This window comes from Lissotriton helveticus, chromosome 3_1 (genome assembly GCF_964261635.1).
Source record: "Lissotriton helveticus chromosome 3_1, aLisHel1.1, whole genome shotgun sequence".
Taxonomy (NCBI): domain Eukaryota; kingdom Metazoa; phylum Chordata; class Amphibia; order Caudata; family Salamandridae; genus Lissotriton; species Lissotriton helveticus.
The window spans coordinates 315,237,918-315,262,792 of NC_136061.1; the positions used below are offsets into that span (position 1 = coordinate 315,237,918).

General features: G+C 44.3%; 1 protein-coding gene across 1 annotated transcript in view; it reads left to right on the forward strand.

The window, feature by feature from the left end:
* TLCD3A (TLC domain containing 3A) overlaps positions 1–24,875 on the forward strand; it is a 230,831-nt gene that overhangs the window by 1,383 nt on the left and 204,573 nt on the right. The window contains exon 2 of the mRNA XM_078679875.1: positions 11,188–11,271. Coding sequence (XP_078536001.1) covers positions 11,188–11,271 — 84 coding nt within the window. The remainder of the gene's footprint in view (positions 1–11,187; positions 11,272–24,875) is intronic.

Here is a 24,875-nt window from a genome sequence, read left to right on the forward strand (position 1 = left end):
TTTATTGAGCTCCATAATCTCCAGACTATACCACAGCGTTCATGCCTCATCCCCTTGGGCTTCATGTTTTAATTTGTGCACTCTTACCTTGCACTTTACTGAATGTTGCTTTGCATCTGGAATTTGAACTGTAATTGGCTTGTGCTCGGGGTTGTGGTCAAGCTCCTCATGGAGTGGTGAAAGTTTTCCTGTATTGATGACTAGAGACACCCTTTTTCGTTTGGTGCGTGCTCTAGTCGTCGCGGGGCAGAGCCTTAGAAAGACACTCGCTACACGGACACTACCGCCCATGGTATGTTAGGCACAATGCACTTTACGTCCTGATACTGTTATTAATTGTTTTTTAATCTGCTGAAAATTGCGACAAGTCTTTTAATTTGTGCACTCTTACCTGGCACTTTACTGAATGTATTTTTGCATCTTGAATTTGAACTAAACTGGCTCGGGGTGTTCAGGCTAGTGGGAAGCTTCTCCTGGGGTGGTGATAGTCTTCCTGTATTTATGACTAGAGACATAATTTTTAGTTAATGTGTGCTCTAGTTGTCGCAGATGCTTATAGAGAAACTCGCTGGGCGGAAGCACCACTGGCGTGCCAAAGGGCACCTAAGGTAAGCCAGTCTGCCACCGTCAGCGTCCTGGAGGCTGCCAGCCATGCTGCCCGTTTGGCTAAAGAAGGTGAGATGCCTAGGTAAAAATGTAGTAGAACGGAGCTCATTCAGCTCGTCCCAGCTATTAATTGTGTAAAGGGTTACTGGGAGTTGGCTGAATACCCGAATTGAAGTGAATGTAATCTTAGGTTGTCACAGGATTCACTGCTGCAGGGGCAGCCGGTAGTGCAGGTTAAAACCAAACAGAGCAAGTACATGTTTAAGCAGCCCTGATTAATGCTCCCTCTAGAGACATGCACATGACATCCCTGACTGGTTAGATGAGGAGCTACTTGATCTGCTCTCCATCACTAAAACTTAGCTGTCTGAGACCTCCAATCTGGTTATGGAGATGGTTTCCTTAAAGGCTTTAAAATTATAAGGGGGGGATCGGAAAGTGCAGCGAGGTGGGGGTGTAGCAATTGTGTAAAGGGAGCAATGGTGCTGTCAGTGGCATGAGCTGGCGGAACTGACGGAAGCTAAAGCGTTATGCTTCTGTATCAATATCTCTCCCCAGTATGCACTTGGGGGAATTCTGATTTATAGACCTTTTGGCCCAGCCAGCACGTTCCTAAAAGCCGTGGACAATGCAATCACTCACCTGGCCTTGAGATATTCACATTTTATAATCCTAGGTGATTTTAATATTCACTTAGATAAACCAGAAGAAGGGGAGGCTTTCGAGTTTCTGGACATCATGAATCAATTACACCTTAAACAATTTGTTATGAAAACCACTCACCAAGGACGTCACATTTTAGAACTAGTATGCTCCTATGAGGCATTACTAATGGATGATCCTCTTCTGGTGATATGGTCAGATCACTGTCTGATTAAGTTTGCTTGGCAGACGCCGAGTAAGCCGGCGCAGGCTACTAGGGATAATACGCAGAGGGGGGATGCCAGAACTGGATATATTATGGACCTCTGCCTCGCGTAATAAAATCTCCCCGGTACTATCACAAACAAAATTCTGGCTGCTCCATAAAGCGCTCTGGATCCTGCTCGTTTGTTCTCACTAGGCCTCAGGGAAGATGATCTCTGCTGGAACTGTAGGCATGAAAAGGGGGACCTAGCACATCTTATCTACTATTGCCCAGCACTCAAGAAGTTCTGGGAGAAAATCTTTGGTTTCATAAGTAAAGCCCGGGGCTGCACACTAATAGCTGAATTTTCCTCCCTCGCCACCGCATTTATGACCACAGGACTAACATCAGAGCATGACAAAGACCTTCTAGAGCTGCTTCTGACCGCAGCAGTAAAAATGGTCCTGACCAATTGGAAGGACACAACCAGGACCTCATACAAAACCTGGGTCAACTGGGTGACCACCGGCGAACCCCTATGAAACCATTCTGACTAATCGCCCCCACCCCCATCGTGGGCGGTGAGGCGAGCGAGTTGGAACGCTACTACCATGGCCTGGGAGGCGTCGGGAGGGGGGGAGCTGACATGGCTACCAATCTTGCCATGAGCTAACCAGTGGGGTGACTGCTGTGTCACATGGCTAGAAGTCCAATAGGCTCATTGCTACAGACCCTCTCATGTATCCTCTTTTCACCCTTTCTTTCCTGTTTCTTTCTATCATCCTTTGCCTAATTTTCCAGGAAGTCAAGTTAGAGGGGGTTAGCTAAACATATTTTTCAAAGTACCTGTAATCACTGCTCTACAAACTATGTTTCGCTAAACTTGTAACAGAAATGCTAATGTATCTGCTTATAAAAATTAATAAAATGCTTTGGGGGAAAAAAAAGATTTAACCCCTTGAATTTAAGAAGGACCTGGCTATGTTCACCCCTGATATGTCGGGGAGGGTAGTAGGAGGGAAATCGAGGAGGCGTCGTCCAGTTTTAGGTGGATTAATAAAGTTGTCGAACAACTTGCCCCCCTCCACTTCAGAGCTTGAAGAAATACCCCTTCTAAGCCCTGGTTTTCCGGCCCCTTGAAACTGGAAAGACAACGGTGTAAGAAGTTACAACGCAAATGGAAGAAGAACTACAGTCTAGAGGACAAAGATATTTTTAAAAGAGCAAAAGAAATACTATGCTTCCATTTTGAGAGCTAAAGGCCTTCACTATGAGGAGCGTATTGGTCGCTTTGATAACAATTCTAAAGAGATCTTTTCAATTGTCGAGAGCTTCTAACCCCAAAAGCCTGGTAAATGTAATTTGTACAGCGCACTAATACCTCAACTGGGGTGTCCTGCCGCTGTAACGCATACCGCTGTGGAACCCTTACTGGCCTTTCCCCTGTGAAATGTCCACTCCTGGGTACCCCCCATGGTGAAGCCAGGCATCCCAGTGCTGTTGGGGGCGTTGTGTAGATTAAGCAACCTATTGCCCAGAGTTGCAGAGTGGGACCCATGATTAGAATAGGCACCGAGGCGAGAATGATCAGGTCCGAGGAAATTGAGCCCAAGACCCGCTGAGGCGGAAATTGAACCCTGGCCCCGGGCCAGACCTCTGAATCAGGGTCTGCCGCTCTAACCACTGAGCCACACTTCTCCACATTTCATTCTAAAATGACCTCTCAGGAGTGGTGTGAAGAATTGGCAGGTTTCTTCGCTGGTAAAGTCCAAACCATTAAGGCTAACGTTGGGGGTAGTGGTAAGCAGGAGGAACTTGAGGTTGACTTTTATCCTGCGAGGAATTTAGCTTTCTTGCCCAAAGCAGATGCTTTTGAAGCAATTTCCTTGGAAGAGACTCTACCAGCACTAAAATCACTAAGTACAGGCTCCCCTATCAATCCGTGCTCCCCCAAGCTGCTAGCGGCGGTAGCAGAGGTTATTAATCCAGTGGCTAGTAGACTGTTTAATTTACCTTTAGCTTCAGCCTAGGTGCCCAGTGGCTGGAAACAGGCTATGATTATCCCCTTGCTTAAAAGATCTTCAGCAGATCCCTCTACATCTGCTAATTATAGACCCATTTCTCTACTCCTAGCCTTTGCTAAAATCCTAGGGAAGCAGATGAACAAGCAACTATCAAGATTCATTGAGCAAAATGGGCTCCTCCACCTGGCTCAATCGGGCTTTAGGTCTCTACACAGTACTGAAACGGCATTGACTGAGGTATCTGAAGCCAGCAGTGGCACACTGAATAATGGGGGAAGGGCGGCACTAAATTTAATGGATCTGTCGGCGGCGTTCGATGCGGTGCCTCATGCCCCGATATTAAACCATCTGCGGGTGATCGGGGTGGACGGCTTAGCTTGGAATTGGTTTAAATCCTATCTGGAAGATAGAATCCAACCAATTGAATTCCCCAGGGCTCAATATTGAGCCCCTTGCTGTTTAATATTTATATGTCCCTGTTAATTCAGATATCAGACAAATTCAGGGCCAAAGTCATCTCGTATGCAGATGACACACAGCTGCTCTTTTCCTGGAAAAAGGGGAGTGAAGCAAATTGCGCTCATTTGAAAGCCTTCCTCACCGCAGTTTTGCACTGGTTAGATAAGGCCTACATGAAATGTAATGAGGACAAGACACAGATTCTTCTCTTTGGGAATTTCCCTCCACAGTTCGGGCTCTCATTTTGACCAGGCAATTCTCCCAAGCCGGTGCCTCAGGGTGGACTGGTAAAAAACTTAGGGATATGGTTGATGACAAGTTGTCCTTTGGGCCTCAATTTAAAAGGCTGTTGGTAACATACTTTGGGATTCTGAAAGCTCTTAGGAAATGTCTACCGCTATTACCTGTGCATGCTAGGAAAACTCTCATCCAAGCCTTGGTTACGTCACACATTGACTATGGCAGTGATTTATATGCCAGCTTGCCTGGATATCTCCTCAATAAACTCCAGGTGATCCAGAATGCTGCGGCCTGGTTTCTACTTAACCTCCCCAAGAGGGCTAATGTCAAGCTGCATCTCCGGGATCTCCAATGGTTGCTTGTGAAAGAAAGAGCAAAGTTCAAGACCCTGGTGCTGGTACATTCCGCCATATACGGCAAAGGGCCTGCCTACTTGAGATCTAGATTCCATTTTTACACTCTGTCTAGGCAACTGCGGTCCTCAAACAAGTTCTGACTGCGCCCAGTGGCAGGAACCCTGGTTCGGCTGGAAAAGACCTCATGAGGTATTCAGGTAGGGAACTATTAGACCTTGCTTCTGACCTGCAGCAATCTAGCTCCGATTGCTGCAGTTTTAGTTTTGGTAGTGAATTTCCACAACAGCGCCAGGGCTGTGTTTGTGGGTTTCAACTCCCGGAAGAGCAGATGGTAAGGGCATGTCAAACCTCAAACATAAGGTCGAATGAAAACTTGTTAGGAATTTTAGCTTTGGTAGACCTTCGTTGTGGTCTTATTAATATCAGGCCTCTAGCTAAACACAAATATGAAACGGCAGAGCTTATTTCTCATTATAATTTGGATGTGTTATTTGTAACCGATGTGAGCGTATCAAGGGAGAGAGAGAGGACTAGAAAGCTAGTCTGAATCCCCAGGGGTCTATATGTGTTATCAACAGGGACTAGCCGTGTGTGACCGTAGTAGGACTCTGGACTGTATTATCAGCAGGCACCTAGTAGGTGTTTTCATGAAGCCCTCACCCACCAACCTAGTTTCTGACGGACAGAAGACATAAACAGTTGCCGTAGACCATTTTAAATTTGCTCCCTATGTTTTGCCTTGTGGGGTCCCACAGGGCTAGTCTATAAATCCATCATTTTTTAACATCTATGTGTCGGAACCAGCCCATTTAATTCAGCAATTTGGCTTTAGTTTAACATCTTATGCTGACAACACAGAGATTGTGATGGCTGCCCACAAAGATCAACCCCCCTCTGCATCCTGGTTTCAAAACTGCGTATTGGAAAATTAACAGTTGGATGAGAAATCGCTGTCTGAAGCTTAACTCTGACAAAACCGGGATAGTGATTTTTTGCAACCTCCAATCTACATAGGACGCCTCATGGTGGCCCGCAGAGTTGGGGTAATTCCAAAACCGGTAGCAAAAGTCAACAAGCATTTACAATGCAATGGTTTCGCCTTTGGAAAAGTTAGAGCTATTGGCATTGTAAATGACAAAATGTGTATTTATGTGTTGGTTTTGAAAACAGATAAATAAATGGCATTGTCATTTACATTGCCATTAGCTTAATCTCTCGCAAATGTGAGACCTATTGTACCCTACGGACGAGCTCAGCAGACAGCAATTACTACCACACACATACACACCCAGAGCCACGCACACACACACACACACACACACCCAGAGCCACACACACACACACACACCCAGAGCCACACACACACACACACACACACACACACGCACCCAGAGCCACACACACACACACCCAGAGCCCCACACACACACACACACCCAGAGCCATATATATATATATATGTAAAGTAATTATCCAAATGTGGGCAATACAAGCACCTACGCTCAACAAGAGCTTTATCAAAGGGCTGGTTGGTGGTTGACCGTTTTGCATGAAGCACAAGAAATGTGCTTTATGGCTCACAGGCACTCATAAACGTCCTCTGAAGGGTAGACAGCGCAAAGATTCCTGGGAAGTAATGGAAGAGGAAAGGAAGAGAGGAAATGGCAGGATGAAGATTGAAGCGAGGGAAGAAAGAAAGGGTCAGGGAAGAATAAAAAGAGGAGACGTGAATAGAGAAAGAATGAGGGTGAACACAGTGGTATAAACTTGGAACACAGATAAGTATGGTGGCCAGATTTTGAGAAGCAAAAACTGGGACGCAAATACCAATACCATATTCAGAACAACAACAGCTGCACTGTGTCCAAGGTAAAATCACATGTATTGTCATTACTCTGCCATAAATATTTACTTGTATGCATGTTCAATAAAAAAATTAGCACAAACACAATCATAACCGTATAAATGTATTCCCATCAATATAAATAAAGTGGTAGTACCATATCATATACTACGTCCTTTAATCACGTTACCGGTTTGCTTTTTCATATTTTCGGATCCTATCAGGCGGCGTTAGGACAGAAGGGCGCAAAGTTTTCAGAAGCTCTGAGCCTGGTTCGTTTACTGCCGCCGCATCAAAATACACGAGAAAGAAACAATCCATGAATTCACAGTAGCAGGGCTGCTGCTAAACAGCAACAAAACAGAAGTGCAAGCTACAAGTTTTGGTGTTACAACCTGTTGCAGCGGGTGTTGTGGGGCGAGGTGCTGACCGATGCCACGGTATTTTACTTTGGAATTATTGTGCATTACACAGCGGTGTTGATTCTTCTCCAGGCGGCTTTGTGCTAGACTGGTAACAAAGGGTGAGCAGTTAAGAAGATATGCGGCACAAACTTTTCTGTGAAATAATGGCCATGAGAGGGAATCTGGAATAAGAGAGAGGGAGAGATGCGTGTCATTAAGTGTGAAAGAGGGCCAGTGAAAGAGAGGGCGGGGAAAAAGAAGCAGAACATAACGAGTGAGACTTGGGAGAGGCCAGGAAAGACAGGAAGAGAAGCAGAACATAACGAGTGAGACTTGGGAGAGGCCAGGAAAGACAGGAAGAGAAGGCTAAAACGAAAAAGACCCACATTATTAAAGGGGGAGAAAAGACACACGGCGAGAGCAGGACAAAAGTGAAAGGGTGCAAAGAAATTAAGAGAGAGGGTAGTGATAAAGCACACGAGAAAAGGGAAACAGAGCAGGGACAGGGACGAAAGGGGAAAAGAATCTCAAGCCGCGGGATCAGGGGCGTGGAGCCCGGACTCAGCACACACGGCCATCGGAGCAACCCCCGCCGGAGCGCACCGGTACCGGCCGGCAGCAACCCCAGGTAGGCAGCCTGGCACCTCTGTCTCTGAAATAGGTAGGAGTCCGAAACAGCAACAGGTAGGGCGGGCTGGGCGGAGGAGGCACCGACTTACCCAGGGGGGCTGCTCTGCTGTGGAGATGCGGAGCTTCACCGACTTCTCATCCTCCAGGAAGGCCAGGGCCGCCGGGAGCCCTCGGCCAGCTTGTTCTTCGTGCGCCATCTTCGGAGGAATGGCAAAAACAAAACTTGGTGAAAAAAAAAATAACATCCGCCCACTGCCGCAATGACGCACGAAAATGGGCGGGATGAGTAAAAATCGCCGGAACGCCCACAAATCTGCTCGGGGAATGAGTGACTCATCTCTGTTCCAATGGCTAGCCTCCATTTATGGAGCTAGCCAATGGAACAGAGAGGCGGGACAAAGGCCCCATACTGTAAACAAAAGTTTTCGCCTGCGCGAACGCTGCTATGCAGCGGATCGCCAGGCGAAACCTAAAAACTTAGGAGTTGTCCTTGATAACAAGCTATCCTATTCACATCAAACAAATACTATTGTTTCTACTTCTTTTTATTTAATCAAGAAACTAAAGAAAATCCTCCCTTACATTCCAACAGAATCTAGGAGAACTGTTGTGACTGCACTTGTATTATCGAAGTTGGATTACTACAACGGTTTGTATCAGAACATGACCAGTGGAGCTGTCCCAGGCAGCTTTAGAGGAGTTTGGCTCTGGTTCACCCCTCGGCCGTCACCTACCCAGCCGGACGTCGGACACTGTTTTTCTTTGTCTCCCCGTTGTGCCTCCTATACCCTCCCCTTCCTCTTCCCCCATTATTCTCCCCTATTCCTTCCCTCTCTCCCCTATTCTCTTCTATGCCCTTGCCTATTTTTTCCTCATGTTTGTGTTATGCTTTTGTACTCGTGTAATTCCTGTAACTAAGCTCCAGAAACTGATGTAACTTTGTAACCATGTTCCTCATGTAAAGAGCTCTGATACCTCCGGGTCTAGCCAGCGCTATATAAAACTCAATAAATAAAGAAATAAATAAAATGGAAAATCAACATCTAAAAAAGTTGCAGATGATACAAATTGCAAGAATCCTACTGAAGCTGCCTAAAAATGAATTGGTCTCTAAAGAAATTCGGAAGCTTCATTGGCATCCGGTAGCGAGCCGCGTCAAGTTTAAGACCTTATGTCTGTCTTATAAAGCTGTAAATAATGTAGGACCCACATTCTAAAAAAAATATTTTCAACTGGTACCATCCTTGCAGAAAGCTGCGATCTAAAGATGCCAGGTTCATTTCGGTCCCTAGGATTCGTACTTTCAGTTGTGGCGGCCGAAAACTTAGCTATTGAATGGCTAATCTTTGGAACACGCTCCCAATGCACATTAGGTCGGCAAGTTTACTATCATCCTTTAGGAAGAGTCTGAAAACCTGGTTGTTCCAGAGTTAGGTCAAGATCCATTTGGGCTTACATTTAACTTCAGTGCCAAGACACCTCAGCATATTCGTGCCCTTAATAAGTTGAAATAACATAACATAACATACAACTAGGATCCTCAGACAGAGAGCTGGCAGCAGATCACTGACCCGGTTGGGTGCGGTGGCCTGGATTCAGCTGCCGATTCACTTTCGAGCTGTGAGTGATTTGAGCCTATTTAGAAAGAAGCTGAAAACATGGCTCTTTAAATAAACTGTGCCTGTTCCTGCCTAACCGTTCAGTAGGAAATGCGCCGAGACACTCCTTGGAGTAGCTGTGTGCTCCATAAGTGTTGTTAATAATAATAATCAGACATTAATAAAAAAGTGATTATTTCACTCGGACAACCCCCGTAGCCTCCCTTACTTCTCACTCAGTAATACCATCCCTAGAAGACTTAAGATAAAAAAAAAGAGGAAACCTCCCAGGCTACCTGTGCTAAATATTGCTGAAGTGTCACTTGAAACTCACTGCTTCTTGCAGAAGGGACCTGGCCCTACAATCACGTCATATGAAATATAAAAAAACCATTGAATTCTTCAAAGTACATAATGTATGCTCAGCAGGTTCTTGCAAGAATGTAGTTCACAAACCAATATATTGCAGTATACTCATGGAGTTTATGGCAGGAGGTGTGCAGTAGCTTCTTAGCAGCCCACCACAACACAGGGCACAAGTCCTAAAAAAGAAGTGGGGGGGACTAACCAAGTTAGGCAGTATGCAAGTGACATCACAGCGTGACAAATTACACACAATACACGAGGCATGACAGGAAGTGGCATCACAACCCATTACCTCACAGGAAGTGACATCACAAGAAATGACACATCAGACCCGAAGACCTTACTCATATGTTTAGCAGGTCTGTCATGAGTACATTTGAGCGCATTACTATGTTTAACAAATGAGATTTTGCATCAGGGTTGTGCCAAAAAAGTGACACAACTCTAGCTCAAAATCTGGGCCTCAATTTATATATTTATTTTTTAAATGTCTACATTAAAGAAATTGGCAACAAGGAGAAACTTGGCATTTAAGCTGTTCTGCTTGATTAGTTACAAAGTCGGTATTCTAAATTATCATATTGGGTTAAGGCACCTGCTGCAGAGATCCTTGTGTGCTCTGAAATCTCAGGGAATAATAATAATGGTAATATAATTCTAACGGTAATGCACTTGCTGGAGAGTTATGTGTTTTGTCTAATCCCTGTTTTGACTCTGAGTAGCATGGAAGGTTAATTTGTCCCCTGTAAAGCACATCATGTGACACGCAGATGACACATTTAAATTTGATGTAGATGGGTAAGAGCGTTACTGTTTTTAACACAGAGACTCTTTTGTTACTCGTAGTTTATAAACTGTAATCCTTCTAATCTAGCACAGTGATCTATGAAGGATATATAACTCCTACACCTCGCAACTGTCATATGCAACACATCCTGTACATTGAGTTACAGAATATCATTTATTTTCAATGTAAAATATATACGTGTGAGGTAAAGCGCTCCGACACCCTGGATTGGGATGAGTAGCACTATAAAAGAAATAAAACAAAATAGTGGTATTTAAATTGCTATGTGTTTCAATGTTGGGGCAGTCCAACACATCTGACATTCTTAACAGTGCATGCATATCTCTTTTATACAGGGACTGGACAAAATCTAAACTATGCTTCTCTTAAGTACCTGTGGAGTAATAACAAGCTGTGTGCCTTTGTTTCCCCTCCATTGCATGTGCATCTAGGTGTGAGGCTCTAAATAGCTCCCGGTCAGACTACTCCAAACAAAAGAAGGCATAATGTCACCCTTAAATTCGGCCTTTATTTTGGGCCCAACTGGAATTTAAAATAACAAAACCCCCTCGCCTACATGTTGCTGTAGGGAACGAAAGCATGCACTGCTGAATGTACACCAGGGCAAGTTCAGCATAAGTTTGTGTGGCCCAACTTCTGGTCAGGGTCCCTGGCTGGCGTCCACCTGTTAAAAGAATGGGTAGATGCCGTCTACCGTGTGCACACTCGACTTGTGCCCTGCCACAACGCAGTAAGAAGAATGCTTCGTCAGGACTGATGCAGATGCCAACTGCAGGTAGTTTAACTCGCTGAGCTACTTTACTAATTTTCTGCAGTTCACTTTTATATATAATGTTACAAAAAAGCATTACAAACCTGCATGTGTTAGTTACCTTTGCAAGGCATTCCCCGGATTGCTGGGGAGGGTAGGAAGAAGAGTTCCAACTTGTTTTTGTGCAAGAATTCTTTTTGCTGGAATTCAAAGCAATAAATAGATTGACGTTGTCTCTTCCCTCCTTCTGCCCAGAGTCGTGTCGTCATTTCAAGCCGTGCTAGCAACTGCATCCGGACTGGTCATCATAAGCTCATGCAAAGATGTCAAGCATGACAGGTATTATATCTTTACATATTTTTAAAGTGACAGCGCTATTCATTTCGCAGATCTCAGGGTTGAACATTTATATTACCATTGAATATAACCGACCCCTGCGGGGAAAGATTGTATTTCGATCAGTTTATTAGCATATTTCAATGAGTCTCCTGGCCCGCCTATCGAACCTGAACAATAAATGATGCCCAACTCGAAGTTAGATTTACCTCTGGTCATGTGCAAGTGGGGATTTCCAGCTGCCTCCCCTGTTTTTAGAGTGGCCTAAGGCAGACATGGAGTTAATAGAATGCCTTTGAATTGTTTGATTCTCAAGCATAGTTGATCATTTTACCTATTCGTGTCATGGATTTGCTTATTGAAAGAATAGACATACTTTTAGTTTATTTAAAATGTTTGCAATCTTAAAACTATGACTACACTTACAGTAACGCCTTTAGTTGCAAACCTTGGTGTTACATTCCCTGTGTTTCTCATCATATATTTTAATGTCTGTGTGTTTTTATCATTTTTCTATTCAACCACTTCAGAGTGCTTTGAGATCCCAGTTATAGTGAATCCGGAACGCAGCAAAGATGGGGAGAAGAGTGAATGAACAAGAGGGAAAGGGAGAACTATTGGGAGAACAGATACAAAAGGGATCAATGGAAGTAAACATGAGTAAAATGGTGTCTGGAGAAAGAAAAGCATGGTAGTAATGTATGGTGGAGAGGAAAAAGAAGAAACACTGAAGAAAAGGTGGCTGGAGACACATTAGTATTGTGACCTTGGGGAAATGGAAAGGAAAGAGTTTACCAACGGTAGAGAAGATCACATAGAGTTGTTTTCGGAGTAAATATGGGAAAGTGGGAAAGAGAAGATACCTAGAAGAGAAGGCTAAAGTGAAATGAAAGGTTGGGAGAGCAGGAGGAGTGCACAGGTAGATGATATAAGTAAAGGTGATGAGATTAGATGGAGAGAGATGGGGAAGGCTAGAAGTAATGATGGTGAGAGCTGTCAAATAGTTTATATGGTGATATAGAAGTAAAATACGGATGTGAGAGTTGAGTGGATAGAATGGTGGTAACGATTAGAATATGGGTGTTTGAAGCAAAATAACTTTGAATTCTTAGATGAGGTACTTTTCATCTCATTTGATGCAGTCTTTTTCTTTTCAAGTTCAAGTTCCTTTTCAGATCCGAGATCAAAATGTCTTTTAGCTAAGCAGGTAATACATGAGTCAGACTTGTTTTACTTTGCTCCTAGATCCCATTAAGTTATTTGCTGGCTCTAAATTATAGTGACATTTGTTTGAAGAAACTCTTCCTTCATTGCAGTCTATACTATTTGTTTTGTTCTGTTTCATTATGGCAAAACGGTTCTTGTACCTACACTACTCTTAGGACTTTGTTCTTTATTCTTGGGGCTACGAAGACCTAGATCTGCAGAGGTGCAGTTTTGTCCAAGAGAGGTGGCATATTGGAACTTATGGGTTGGCAGAAGGGAAGGGAGCATGTTGAGGCAGTTGATGTGTGCCAGAGATTACAAAATTCCAGAGATAAGGTACCACTCAAATCCAATTGACTTTCTGTATATCTCATGTGATTACATTTTCCATCATGGCTGGTGCTTTAAGTGCTGCCATGCTGCAGTGAGAGCTAATTTATGGCACACAAGCAAAACCACTTCTTCTGTTCTATGCAGTTGCCGTGTATTCCTGAGCTGGTGAATTACTGCATACATGGGTAGAAAAGAAAAGTGAAAAAGAAGCATCAACAGGTGTCCTCAGACCCCCCCCCCCCGCCCCCTTGCTGAATGACTGCAGCAGAATGTGGCACAGATATATTGTTGGCTGTGCTCAACCAAAGAAAAATAAAAGCTGGGAAAAGTGAGACTTTAGCACAGTGTGATGATTCCAGGAGATCTGAAAGAAAGTGTCTGCCTAGATTTTGGAGATTGGGATGAGGATTTATTTTGCCAACATTACTAGCCTTACTACCACTGTTCGTCATTCCATGCAGCTGTGAACTTGTGGCTTTAAGTATATGGAAGGAACATGCAAGTTGACTTCATTTTGCAAAAGTAGGTAATCTTATTGACGACCCACAGTGGGCTTAGGCAGATCATTGTGCCACCTTTGCCATAGGTGTTTTGCTGTTGAATGTTATTACCTATTTTATAAACTCCTAGAATAAAGTTTTTTATAGCAGCCTTATTTGGGTCACTGTCTCTTTACGTCCGCTATGCCTTTTTATCATGCATTGCCATTCCTTTGTTTGCCTTCGCTATCGCCGTTGTTTAGATTCCCTCAGCATAGACCTTTTTTGTCTCCAGATCTCTTCTGAGCAGTCACCAAAAACCGTGGTTGGGTTGTCCCTCCCAAGTCTCAGTCACTCCTCAAACAAAAAAAATTGCAGGGAAACAAGGGTCTAGAAGGGAGGAAAAAGTTTCTTCAACACCTGTGTGCAGTCTATCTCAGACCACTGGATACTGTATGTTGTAAGCTAAGGCTAGCAGATCGAATTATTGGAGATATCCCCATCACGTTGCACAAGTTATCAGTTAGGATCATGGAGAGACTTTTGTCCAGCCTTAAACTTTGCATTTCTGAACCAGTACACCGTTTTTGAATATATGAATGAATGTAGCGCATAGCACATCAAAAGACCTCACATGCAACCACATACGTAACCCCAAATACAAAGAAAATAAAACGCAGCTAAGGAGCACCCAATTATTGATGGAAATGCCACGTTTTGAGGAGCTTGCTTCAAGTAGCTAAATCAGTCACCACTCGCAATGATGCGGGAAGCACGTTCCAGGCCTGTGCTCCGAGGAATCTGAAAGAAGTGCCACCTGAGTGGGCATGCAATAATCTAGGGACTGCCACTAGATTCCTAGCGGAGGATCTCAAAATTCCAGATAGAACATAGCGGGTAATCCTTCTGTAAATGTACCCTGCACCACTCCATGAAAGGAAATCGATGATAATAAAGGGAACAATGGCCGCACTTCGCATAGGGACTGTTAGAAATGGGGGTCTCCAGATGGCAATGGTTTGCACATTGTCCAAGTAGGGACCCTTCCTTCTAGTCAGGATAAGGGAGTTGCACTCCTAAAATAACCCCTGCTCACCCCCTTGTTAGCTTGCTTATCTTAGAGGCAGTGTGTAAAGCATTTGCACATAACCAAGAGTAATACAGTGTGTAAGCACTACAAAAGGACACCACACCAGTTTAGAAAAATATCCAATAGTTTGATATACTTAAGACAAGACCAACAAGCATTGGCATAGCTAATAGGTCTCACCTTTGGGACCTTATAAGTGTTTAGTACTAATAGTAAAAGTAAAGAATGTGAAATGTAAGCAGGAATAACATGGCTACCTTAACGCTTTTACACTTACTCAGAAATCAAAGAGTGGTTTTGCTTGGAAAGTTAAGGACATGACTATGTTGTGTGGCGTTTTAGGCTCCGAGTGAACTTTCCCGATTCATGCCCTTACATAGGTACAATTCACATTGCCCTAATATAGGCATAGAAATCAATCCCTTATTTAGACATAGCCCATGCAGACCAAATACAAGCATGGCTACTTCCAAACGTCACAATTTCTTGGAAAATCGGCTTAAGCAGGCAGGGACCTTCCCGTGCTTGAATATTGATTTGTCCAAGAATTCATGTACTTTGCAAAGAACGACTATTCCCTAGGGGTTCTTTCCTGACATTATTGTGCCCGACTTTACGTCAAACTAGACACCTTCAAGGTATAACCATGCCTTCACTTGCTCTAGCAAGTCACAGTGGTTCGGAGCAGTTCGACTATCTACTTGCCTGACGCAGCTCGCTATAGCAAGTGCTGAAGGAAGCCGACCATCCAGCTGACGCACTGATCGAGAGGCTGTATTACTCTTGAACCTGTAAAGCGCTCTGATACCCTCACGGGTCAAGTTTGCGCTCTATAAAACTTTAAAATAAAATAAAATTTCTCTAGGCGAGAATCCAGCTCCAGTGTTTCCAAGCTCCGTTTGCGGGGTGTTGGGAAATCGAGTCCCTAGACTGAGATACCAGACCTTCTTCATTCTAAACTAAGGTATGGAGCTGATAAGAACCTAGAGAAACTTGGATAGATTCTTGGCAAGGAAAACTAAACCTATGCTACACAAGACTTACTTCTTTCCTGCATACTAGACTTAGGTTAGGTACTTTGGGGTAGGCGTATTTTAGAAGCACCAGTTGAGTATTTTTGTGCCATTGTTATTTATGTATGTATTTATATATGGTTTAGAAACCATACAATGGCTTTACAGTATTATTTTATAATATTGTTCTCGCTGTACGCGTTATACTTTGCAGTCTGCATTACGATTGTAGCAGTTTACTTTTCTTGCATGAGAAAGAAGACTGTTCAATAAAACCTTTTATTGAAAACGCGCATCTCACTATTTCTCTGCACCTCTGTAGAAACGAAGCATGCACGAGTGACTGAGTGAAATACTTACCTATTGTTTCCACGACTCTAGAGATATATTTCTTATTCTTGGGAAACAAAGTTGTCATGTTTATGCGGTTGTCAGAAACTAATCCCTTCTTGTGAATTCGAGAAAGTTTCTAGTGACCTCTGAGCAAGCTGGCACTCACTATTAAGTTTAATATATTCGATAGAGACCTAGTCGACCCCAGTCATACGTCTAATCTATAGGATATATTATTCCAATGCGCAGAGCCTATTGGGAATATAGAAACTACACTACATGGCGCCCAACTCTTGCTAAGGCACTAATTTAACACTAGATACTAAAGTAACTCAGAAAGGCAATCAAAATTAGGGAGGAGGATTACGTGTCTAGTCAGTTCCCCATATAGAATATGCAACATCAAAAGTAGACTAGGACACTTGTAACTACGTTACACCAAGTAGTATAGAAAACCCTCATAAACGCTATGTTTGTTCGTAAGTGCGGTGTATTTTGTTCTCCGCCCCACATAGACGTTTGTGGCATTTATCATCGGGTGATCTATAGTGCTTTATGCCAGCCTCAAGCCTGAGGACTACTCTGGAACAGCGTAGCAGTGTCCAGAGATGAGGTATACGTATCACCACACTGAAGGTTAGTTATGATAAAAACAAACCTTACCCATTTTGTATTTTTATTCTGAAAGGGTGCGATTTGTTATTAAAAACACCAAATGGGTATACTCTTTGATCACGTTACTGGATCTCAGTATATCACTTAGAACATACATACAGTCAACATGTTTCAGCCCCCTATGGCCCAGCCGGATCTGTGGGGCTTTCGTCAGGACAGGACAATTTAAAATATACTCACACCTCTTGTGTAGTATTTGTAGTGGTGTTTCATACCCACCGATTTGTTAATTTGAGGTTTAAGTTACCTGTAAATAATCACAGATTAGTACTGGAATAGTGTTACACCTCGGCATATATACAATGTTAAATGGCATATTATGCATCATAAACATTCATCCAAAATTTTTGGGTTAAGCAAGTATGGGTAAACAGTATCTGGCGAATCACTCTTATGGAGTCTATACAGTGTAAGAGATAGGGGCACATTGAAAAATAAACTATACATTACTTTCGGTGGAATGGTATTTCTTTACATTTCTTCACATTGTCATCAGCATTTGTCAATAAGAATAGTAAGGTAACTGCATTGTCTACAATTCCTGCCATTTAGTAGTTTGTGAAACAAATCTTTATTTTTACCTCGGTCTTAGACGAAGGATTGCCGCTTCGGGGGTAAAAAGACTATTAGTCTCAGGCTGGCGTAAAGAAGGGGGAGAGACAAAAGTTTCACGGCATTTAAGCTGTCTAAATAATAATCAAACAAACGGTAGAAGTTTTACACTGCCCGTTACGTGTATTACCCGCAATGATACGCGTGTTCCGCGTCTGGTGCTGGCGCTGCCCCGGACGCGGAAACACGTTTGTATCCCGTTTTTGTATTCTCCAAACACTTCCTTAATAAAAAATAAATAATGGACTAGGGAATTTTATACAGGAGTGTTATTTCTATATTCAAACTACCTTGTATCGTGATGAGATTCACTCTTTCTAAACGGGAAGATGTCTATTGGAGATCTGGTAACCTCCAGATGTATTGTAATATACATTTATTTCCACAATTTTTAGTTGATTCTATTTTTCATTTTCGGCGTTGGAAAAGAAAGAGAAAAAGATAAAGATAGAAAGCAGACTATAGATAGGAGATACAGGGAGTAAGCCTATTATCTCTTGAACAGTGATATTTTATCTCTTAGATTGTAAACATCTTGCAGTGTTACTTTTCTGTTATAGGATCAGTTTTGTAGGTGCAAATGTGTTTCACCTTCAACACTTAAGACCGCACAATCTATTTTAATTATGTAACATTTACCTGAAAAACTTCCAGACTTGTACGATCGAACTTTATGCAAACTGGTGCCAGGGGACAACATCATTCAATCCAGTAATATGGGTTTTCAAACGGTCGACCCACCTCTGTTCTCGTTCATATAAAACTCTCTCTGCATTGCCAGTTTTGTCCTTCAACATTTCTATAACGGTCCATTTAAGTTCTTCTGCCGTATGGCCTGTTTCCACAAAATGAGTACATAGTTTTGTGTTGTTTCTCTTTAATCGTATATTACTTTTGTGTTCTCCAATCCTTAATTTTATCTTTCTACAAGTCATTCCTATGTATCTTCTGCCACATGGACATGTGATCATATAGATCACATGTGATGAATTGCAATTTGTATGCTGTCTCTGAGTCCACAGCAGTGTCTCAGTTAGTTGCAATGTTTTCGTCACAGTTGTGGAGTTACACACTCGGCAGTTGCCACAAGGATAGTGTCCTTTGATAGTTGTCACGTTGATTGTTCTTTCTATCCCACTCATTAGATGTTTCTTTGGGCGTGTATGGACTAATAAATCCTTCAGATTTCGTGTTCTCCGATTGGCAAATCTTGGCTTGGGCCATTCTAGATTACCTGAGTTTAATATACGCCAATTTTTATTCACTATTTTCTGGACCATATAGGTCGCTGGGCAGTATGTGGTTACACAGGTTACCAAGTTCGGAACAGGTTCTTTGAGATTGGTTTCAAGTAGGGATAGCCTCGGTTGATTTTTAGCTCTTTTTTGACATTTTGAAATCGTTGTTTTCTTGTAATCCCGATATAAGAGTTTTAGGCTCAATTCACGAGCCTGTGCCTTATAGTCAGTGTTTTGGCTACAGTTTCTTTTGATTCTTAAAAACTGGCTATAAGGTTGAGTTACACTGAGGATGACATCAGTGAGATATTGGCGGCACAACCTTTACTACAGAATCAAGACTTGACCCAGGCGTTGGCACAAACAGATGACTGGGAAAGTTTAACTGAGAAAAAACGGGATCAAATTAGAACAGCCATCCATGGCATAATAATGACGGAGTATTTGAAATCAAAAACCGCTCCAAGAGGTTTATGGATTACCAATGCACCAAGGATATTTCTGCATGACCTGGCTTTTAGACGAGACTGGTCCTCAATATCCTGGAAATGCACTCTGGACTATCTGGTACTTATAGTAAAGACTGCAAAGAGACTATCAGAAGCGAATTAACAAATCGGTGGGTATGAAACACCACTACAAATACTACACAAGAGGTGTGAGTATATTTTAAATTGCCCTGTCCTGACGAAAGCGCCACAGACCCGGCTGGGCCATAGGGGGCTGAAACATGTTGACTGTATGTATGTTCTAAGTGATATACTGAGATCCAGTAACGTGATCAAAGAGTATACCCATTTGGTGTTTTTAATAACAAATCGCACCCTTTCAGAATAAAAATACAAAATGGGTAAGGTTTGTTTTTATCATAACTAACCTTCAGTGTGGTGATACGTATACCTCATCTCTGGACACTGCTACGCTGTTCCAGAGTAGTCCTCAGGCTTGAGGCTGGCATAAAGCACTATAGATCACCCGATGATAAATGCCACAAACGTCTATGTGGGGCGGAGAACAAAATACACCGCACTTACGAACAAACATAGCGTTTATGAGGGTTTTCTATACTACTTGGTGTAATGTAGTTACAAGTGTCCTAATCTACTTTTGATTTTGCACTAAAGTAACTCAGTCATGCTTTTTCTTAGAGACCCCTTTTTTCCGTAAAATACTCCAATAGACGTCTGGAGTGGGTAAAAGGATCAAATATCCACCATAACTGAGTAGGAAGAAAATCCTATGTATTAGTTTTTGGTTTGCTCAACGTTGAAACTTGCTCTGTAAACCTTCATTCAACAAAATGCCGAATAGCAACACTGAGAACGGTGGAGCTACAGGCAATAATGCCGTAGCAGGCTTTGATGTTACAGGTTTCCAAGAGACTGATGTGGATTCTATAATCATCCCAGAAAATTTAAGGAAAACCATCACTATAAAACTTATAATAAATGGCCTATCATCAAGAGGTGGTAGGGTAATTTTTGTGATAGAGGCACATGGATATCGTCAGACAGAGGTATTCTATTAATGGATTATCTTCCCTGAAGCAAATCCAGTATCGCATGTGTTTCACTTCTACAAATAAGAGGAACATCCAACGAGGATATTGAAATTCCACTAACTTATCAAGAGCCTTCAGCTTGGTTTAAAGGCGCCCTACAACATCAAAATCACATTACCAGACTCGGTCCACTAGGTAGACCAGGAGCAACATTGCTGGTATTAGCCAGCTATACACCACATCCTGCCATTGAAGAGATGACGGGTGCAGAACTATTAGTTCAAATAAAACAACTAATAAAAATACATAGACAATTGGTTCAATATGTCATGCGGACTCCAACAGTCCAACCTCCTATAAGGATTCCACAACACACCCCCTGCCAGGGGAACACAAATAAAAATACACCACAGACTATACAATCAGTCATTGGTAAATTACCCGGAAAAAGGTGAACACATTCCATTCTGGTTAGCTCAAAAAATTACTCCAATCGAGGCAATATTTCCTGATACTACCCCTCACCAAAAACACAGAATCCTAACAATCTGTTTACCAATGGGGATCGCACCACACCTGGAGGGGGATATAACTAGAAAAATAAGAGCACTCTTTAGGGAGAAGCTCTCTAAGGGTTATGACATTCTTCTAGCTGAGTGCCCACATGGCAAAGACATCATTATGCCACTCTTCTCCAATCATATTCCAATTCATAAAAAATATACTTATGCAAGGAAATGGGCAGTAGCCCAGGCTCCTGCATTATATTAACATCATGTAGGATGGGATGAGGATTTCCTTCAACATAAAATCCAGTTAAAAAATCAACCAACTGCACAGAGGCAGTACCCAGTTAAGCAAGAAGCTAAAAAAACAACTCAGGGAGATCTTAGATCAACTTGAATACCAAGGGGTGATTGAAACATGCACCTCGTCCATGAACAATACTTTGTTTCCTGTCTCCAAACCAGACAATACATATCGTCTATAGACATTTAAATTCCTGTTGTAAAACATATAAAACGACATTAGATATTTCTAATAGTTTCTTCGGTCAAAATATTGCAGCGGAAAGCATGTATTTGACGGCGTTCTCAATCATGGGGACAGAGCTTCAATTCTGTCGTCTCCCCCAGGGATTCAAGAATAGTCCAGGGTTATTTTCAGCCAAAGTAACAGAGTTACTACAAACCTATGATGATGAGGCATTATCATATGTCGATGACATCTATCTAACAGACAACTATACTACAACTGTAGGGCCCGAAGGGACCCATTTCAATGTCCATTGCTTATAGCCTTACAAAACAAAAGCAGTAGGGTTTAAAACACCACACCCCTGAACACAGAGCCACAGTACACATTTTTATAAACTAGAATAAGAAAAAAAGCTGATAAGGATCACATTAAAAATTGTCCTCTCTATGCATCAACCAGGTATTGCATTACCCCCAGGATTGGTGCACTTCCCCACCAGGGGAAAACAATGTTGTTCGAACAAAGTGGAGAAAACTAAAGGAGTGCTTCACTGGCAAACACCAATTTCTGTGGTTGGGAATGAATCCAATCTGGCCACTTTTGACCACTCTGTCTTCCTTTATTTAATTTTTTAAAATGTTTGTATTTTGAGAGACTGCACCACTTTGGAATAGAAAACTATCAGAACAAGAAGATATTTGCAGCCAAAGTGTTTCTTTCTTTATTGGATCTAAAATATGGCCCAAATCCATATCAAAAGTCAAGTCTTCGCAGTTACTCAGTGGGTGGCTGGGAAACTGGTACACACAATGCTGCTATGTGAAAGATCTCTGAACGCCCCTATTTCAAATACAAAACAAGAGGCTGCAGTGAGGCGCTAGCATTCTGTTACAAAACAGATTCGAAGGAAGTCTTTCTGCCAGCAGTACCATACATCTATGTTGCCAGGAAGATAACAAGCGGTAAAAGGAATGGCCTAGAAGGCCCAGACCTATATATGGGGAGTGCCTAAACAACTGCACAAGCTCTCTGTTATGGCACTATGTTGCACGCTGCAGACAGCTGATTTAATAATCTCCTCTATACGGACTAGTATGAGGACTCATTGTGGACTCATGTAGAGGACTATATCGTGGGCGTATAAAGATATACGCTCCTCCCACTCATCCGTGAACGCCAAGCCCCAGAACGACGATCTCTTCTAATCCAATTGGCCAACGGCTCTAGTGCCAGGGTGAATAGGAGAGGGGATAAAGGGCACCCCTGTCTTGTACCACGCTGCAGGGAAAACACACAAGACGTTACTCCGTTCACTCTCACCCTTGCCACCGGCTTCTCATACAACAGACGCACCCAGCTACAGAAGACTGGCCCAAAGCCCAGGGGTTGCAGAACCATGAATAAATATGGCCATTCAATGCTGTCAAAGGCCATTGAGGCGTCAATGCCGTTTGGGTGTCGCCCACGTCCTCAGTCATATACAGCACCCCGTAGAGCCGTCGCAGGCTTTGCCGCGTACTCCTATGGGGCATGAATCCTGACTGGTCAACATGTATCAAATCAGGCATGACTGCGAGCAAACGTTTCGCCAAGGCTTTGGCCAAGACCTTGGCTTCCACGTTGATGAGTGAGATGGGTCGGTATGATGATGAACATTGTTCCGCCAGTTTCCCCGCCTTATGGATGACCGCAATCGTGGCCTCCAGCTGGTCCGGCGGTAGTATCCCCACTTGCCTCGCCCCAAGGAACATGCGTCTCATGGATTCTGTCACGACATTGGCCTGCTGTTTGTCAATTTCAACTGGGAGCCCGTTGGGCCCCTGCGCCTTCCCAGCTTGAAGCGCTGTAGACTGGGCAGGCTGCTCAGGACTGCTGTGAAAGGGGGTTTGTGGATGTGGATCAGGACCAACTGACGGAATAGGTTGCAAACCAGGGAGGAGAGTGACACCAGGTCTTGCAGGTAAAGAGGGTTTTATTGGGATAACACGTTTGGTATTGAGCATCAATGTTCTCCGTGTCCTAAATGTGAGTCTCTCCCTGGCGAATTGGCTGGGATCCGTCTTTGCAGCGCGGGTGTCCTCTCCAGGGTCTTCGGGTCTTCCTCGCTTGACCTTAAGGGATGATCACGGAGGCAGGTCACCGCTCCGGAGCCCATGCAAAGGAAGCCAACAGAAGCACACCGTTAGTTCAATGTCCTCAGGGGGGTGTGCACCTTTGGGGCCGTGTGAGGTGAGGCTGGGAGGAGGCCACCCGTGTGTACCATGCACTAGGATTCTGTCGGTGACGTGGTGGAAGGGCAGACACACGGTGAGGGTTAAACGCGGGGAAAAAGAACACAGAAGGGAGGGGGAAGACGCGGGAGACAAACGCGGGTCTATGTACAGTATTTACACACTCTTCCTTCCCGCCCACACTGCCATACGCTGTCGTACCTGGGTCAGCCACGCTCCTCCCCTGGGAGAGTGGCACGGCGGCTCGCGGGGTCGTTGGCCTCCAGGCACTCCGTATCTCTCTCCTTCTCCTCCGAGATGTTCTTCGGGGCTTTCTCGCTGTTCTTGGTAATCTCCTTCTCCGCTCCGTTCAAACCGCTCTCCGACGCCGCTCCTCGCCTGCTCTTCCTCCGGGGTGATGTCACACCCCCTGTATCTTGCTTCCGGGGGTTTATCCAGTCCGGGCGTTGCGACGTAGGTAGGGGGAGTGGTCTCCTCCTCCTCCGAGAACGCCCACTTAAAGGCGCCGGGTCCCTCGTCCAGCTCATCGAGTCCTGTCTCCCAGGGGTCCGTCTGCAAGGAAGGAGGCACAACAGGGTCATTCCCGGGAGTCCACCACTCCTCATTAGCGCTCCGCCTCGCCTTGTTACAAGCGCGTTAAGGGCTTCACCCAATTCCAGGACCGGGAGGTCCGCCTCTAGGCTGCCAGTCTGCTCCTGAGACAGCGTGGGAAGCGCGAAATCACGTAAGAACTCCTCACAATCAGATTCATATCTGGTGCACACCGGGGTATACACCACCCCATAGTAGGACGTGAAGGCTTCCGCTACGTCGACTCCGGACGATACCAAGGTACCCCCCTCATTCCTCACTTCCACAACCCAGGAACGCTCATACTTTTAACCACGGCAACATAGATCCGGTGTTGCACGGCTAGGGAATAGGCCCGCGCCTCACCCTCCACCAACTAACGGAGTTCCCGCTGTTTGAGGGCAAGCTCGTGACTGTGCTCTGCCGATGGGGACCCCACCACCCCGTTCCAATGCCTCCACTTCCCGCTCCAACTGCGCCATCTGGAGTGCTTCTTCCTTCTTCTGCGCGCCAATCAGCTTCTGGACATGACCCCTCAAAACGGCCTTGAATGCTTCCCATATGGTTACCTGGGAATCGACCGAGCCCCGGTTTTCATCGAAATATAATTGGGAGCCCTCCCGCAACTTGTCCACTATAGAATCGTCTTTGAGATGTCATGGGTCTATCCGCGGGTAGGTCGCCCTTGCCGTCACCGCCCCTTTGAGAGTGACACCCAGTGGTCTGATATTCCCCGGGCTATATTGCAGGAGTCTACAAAATCACCCAATTGGTCCACCCTGGCCAACATATGGTCTATTCTGGAGAAGGACCCATGTCAAGCAGAGTAAAAAGTGTATTGCCTTTGTGTGGGGTGATGTACTCGCCATATATCGCTGAGGCCCAGCACTGAGGTAAAACTTCACAAACCAGCCTCTATGGCCCTGCCTCTCCCCTCTCTCCCGAGCGGTCCAGGTCGGTGTCCATAACCGCGTTAGTGTCTTCTCCCAGTATCAGAGTACCCCACGGAAGATCCGCCAACTGGGACCCAAGCTTTGTATATGTCGGGGCATGCAACCCAGGTGGATTATAGCAGGAGATAAACACTAGCGTGCGACCCTCCCATTTAGCCGCAACCGCCACCGCCACCAAGCAACCAGAGTCCTCCCACTTGCCTGCAACAACCAATGGAAGAGCCGTGCGGACAAGAATCCCCACCCCCTTAGAGCCAGACGTGAACCCCGAGTGGGCCAGCAGCTTGTAGCCGAACCGGTCCAACGCCCTGCAAATATTGCCTCGCAAGTGAGTCTCCTGTAGAAGAACGACATCCCGGCCATGGTGTTTCACATACTGCAGGACCAACGGGCAC